Source organism: Cyprinodon variegatus, unplaced genomic scaffold (genome assembly GCF_000732505.1).
Source record: "Cyprinodon variegatus isolate N-32 unplaced genomic scaffold, C_variegatus-1.0 Scaffold12, whole genome shotgun sequence".
Lineage (NCBI taxonomy): Eukaryota > Metazoa > Chordata > Actinopteri > Cyprinodontiformes > Cyprinodontidae > Cyprinodon > Cyprinodon variegatus.
Window position 1 is genome coordinate 354956 of NW_015150465.1, and position 2917 is coordinate 357872.

General features: G+C 43.7%; 1 protein-coding gene across 1 annotated transcript in view; it reads right to left on the reverse strand.

Annotated features, from left to right (window-relative positions):
* Window positions 1-2917, reverse strand: part of LOC107088879 (GDNF family receptor alpha-2-like) — a 108398-nt gene that overhangs the window by 26640 nt on the left and 78841 nt on the right. Inside the window, exon 6 of the mRNA XM_015381339.1 lies at window positions 2600-2740. Coding sequence (XP_015236825.1) covers window positions 2600-2740 — 141 coding nt within the window. The remainder of the gene's footprint in view (window positions 1-2599; window positions 2741-2917) is intronic.

Consider the following 2917-nt stretch of genomic DNA (forward strand, 5'->3'; position numbering starts at 1 on the left):
TCCCACTGAACCTGAACTAACCGCAGTGTCTTCCCCTCACCTTTCAGTTCCGGTTGAGCAGTGTTCAGAGCAACACTGGAATCTCCACAACCTTCTCAATAAACCTGTTAAAGTTTTTCCCTGGTCTCTCTGTTTTGGTTTCTCTGCATGTGGGTCCGAGCTCTCGATAAAATCATGACAAAGGGATATTATATACTAAAAATATTTCTGAAAAAAAAAAACTAAGAAAGGACAACATCAACCATATATTTCAGCAATGGCCCACCTAATGCCATGTGCACACTAACAAATTTGTATATGTTGGAAATGTTAGTCTAAGACACGTTGCTTTATTTTGGACTAGTTGCAGTTTGTTTAGGTGTTTTTTTTTCTGGAGCATTGGACCAAATTATGTGGCAATGTGATTAGAACATCCTCACATGATAGACTTGAATATACTGATGTCCTCCCATCACCATATTTATGTTTGTGGCCTGTCATCTAGTTATGTTCTTCAATCTCTCTCTGCACTGATTGTCCATTCAGTCCATTTGTGCTCCTTCCACCCAGTCTCATCAGATAATTGAAAGCATGTGTTAATAGATGTCCAACATTCTTTTTCTGCATGATTGGCTGTTTCTATCTTTGCCTTACAATTTCCTTGCGTTAGCCTCATCCCTGGTGGACCTCACTGAGCTTTCTGATTTCTGGCCACCTCTTTTATAGTTCCTTGAACTGTAAGGGGGAATCTTTTTCCATCTCCGTCAAGCATAAACATCTGCTCTCAGAGTGATGCTCTCAGAGTGATTCCAGCCAGCAGGAGATGTCACCACTGAACCTATTGCTCTGAGATCTGCTGAGGAACTAGGAATAAGTCCACCTCTCTGATTGAGCTGATGAAATCTAAAATCTATTCAGCAGCTGATCTCTCCTTCAAAGGGGTTCTGAAATATCTTGTTTAACTTTAAGCATATTCAGACTTCAAATATTTCTGATGCTGGTTTTCTTCTTTGCGGCACAAATATTGCAGTGAGTGTAAAAAAGCCATTGTGGTTGACATAGCAATACCAGGTGACGGCAACATCAGGAAAAGGGAACATGAGAAACCAGAGAAATACTAGAGGTTTAGAGAAAAGCTGGAGAAAACCTGAAGGTCAAGGCATCAGTGGAACCCGTGGTCATTGGGGCCCTCGGGGCAGTGAACCCCAAACTTGAGGAGTGGTTACAGCAGATTTCTGGAAATAGATCAGACATCTTGGTCCAGAAAATTGCAGTTCTAGGAACAGCAAAGATACTGCGCAGAACTCTCAAGCTCCAAGGCCTCTGGTAGAGGACCTGAGCTTGGAGGAAAACAGGGGGAGAGACCCCCCATGGTGGGTGAGGAAGAGTTTTCTTTTTCCGTTGACCTCATTCCACAAAACTTCCAACCACATCTATGTATTCAACTTGTTTTTGGAAATATTCCATATTTTCCTACATAACCAGATGTCAGGACCCAGCAGGTAGTTTTCTTCCTCTGCTCTCTCCACAGGTGACTGGAGTTGACTGGTGGGCATGGTACACACCTACGGCTTGTTCTGCGGTGTTTGCGGCTGCGCTATAAAAACAGCTCTCTGACAGCTGGAGGATGTCAGAGTGTTAAACTAGTGTGGTATCTACACGACCTGGATCTCACTCACTGCTCCGATCCTGCTGCAGGCATTTCCCCCATGCTCACCTGGTGTCACCAAGCCGGGTTGAGAACCTCACTGGGCCTCCCTGGTACCTCCAGCTGATGCTGATCACTGCTCCATTTCGGAACCTGCTCGAGCTCCCCCGGCCCGCTCATCAGTCATCCAGTCACCGGATTTCCTCATCCAAGGCAGCGCTGAGTCCGCTTCTCTGCTCCACCTACCCGGTCCGCTTTCCGACCTCTGTGCTGCCCGTCTTCAGTGAGCCGTGTAACCTCTCTCTTCCTTTCTTAGATCGAGCAAATGTTCTACGCACGTAGAACGGCCTTACGTAAACATATCACCAAAAATGATTGACAATTAGGAGGACCAATTGTTAACATAATTCACCCCAGAATTATTTTTTTCCTCCACAGCCCGGCCACAGGCATCCTTTCGAGATAGGTTCCTTTCCGGTTTCTGGAATGAGTTCTGTTCCATGTTGGGAATCTGGATTCCTTTTGGGGTATATCAACAACGAAGAGAAGTTTGATGTCTGAAGCTGATTTTTTTCTTTTTACATGTGTCTGTATAAAGTTGTTCATTAATTGTAAGTAGCTGTTTCATCTTTAGATAGATTTCTTCTGTCTGTTATATCTGATTCTTCTGTACGGTTTTCCTGTTAATATGGAGTTCTTCCTCTCCACTGTTGCAAAAAGCATGCTTAGCGTGAGGGATTGCTGAAAAGTCAATGAGTGAATGCAATCAGCTGGTTTTTCTTAGATAGAAAATTTTAAATCCATCTGACTGGATGATCTGGTTGAATCGTCTCTGTCAGGTGCCTCGGGATGACAGGTTTCATGAATTTGCGCTATACAACTAAACTGAATTGCATTTTATGGAGAGTTCTTGCAGCTCTATCTCTGTGTGAGTTTGGCCCGGTTATTTGGCAGAATAATATGTGGACTTACTGAGGCAAGTGTTATGAGTGAAGTCCCTATGGAAGGCCTCACAGTCTGGCTCCTGATGACCTGTGCCCCTGCAGGTGCACCACAGGCTGATGGTGATGTTGGTTGGGCTGTTGTCACTGTAGTTTGGTGTTACGTCTGAGCCTGTTACCAAACAGGGGCAGAAAGAATGGAAAATAAGAATTAGGACTGTCCAGGAAGAAGCTAAATACATTTTTACTATATTTGGAATAAAATTATGGGATGGTAATCAAATAGGAAATGAATAAACTACAATGCATCTCCTTAACTCCTCCATTGAAGATCTGAGTATTCAAATGT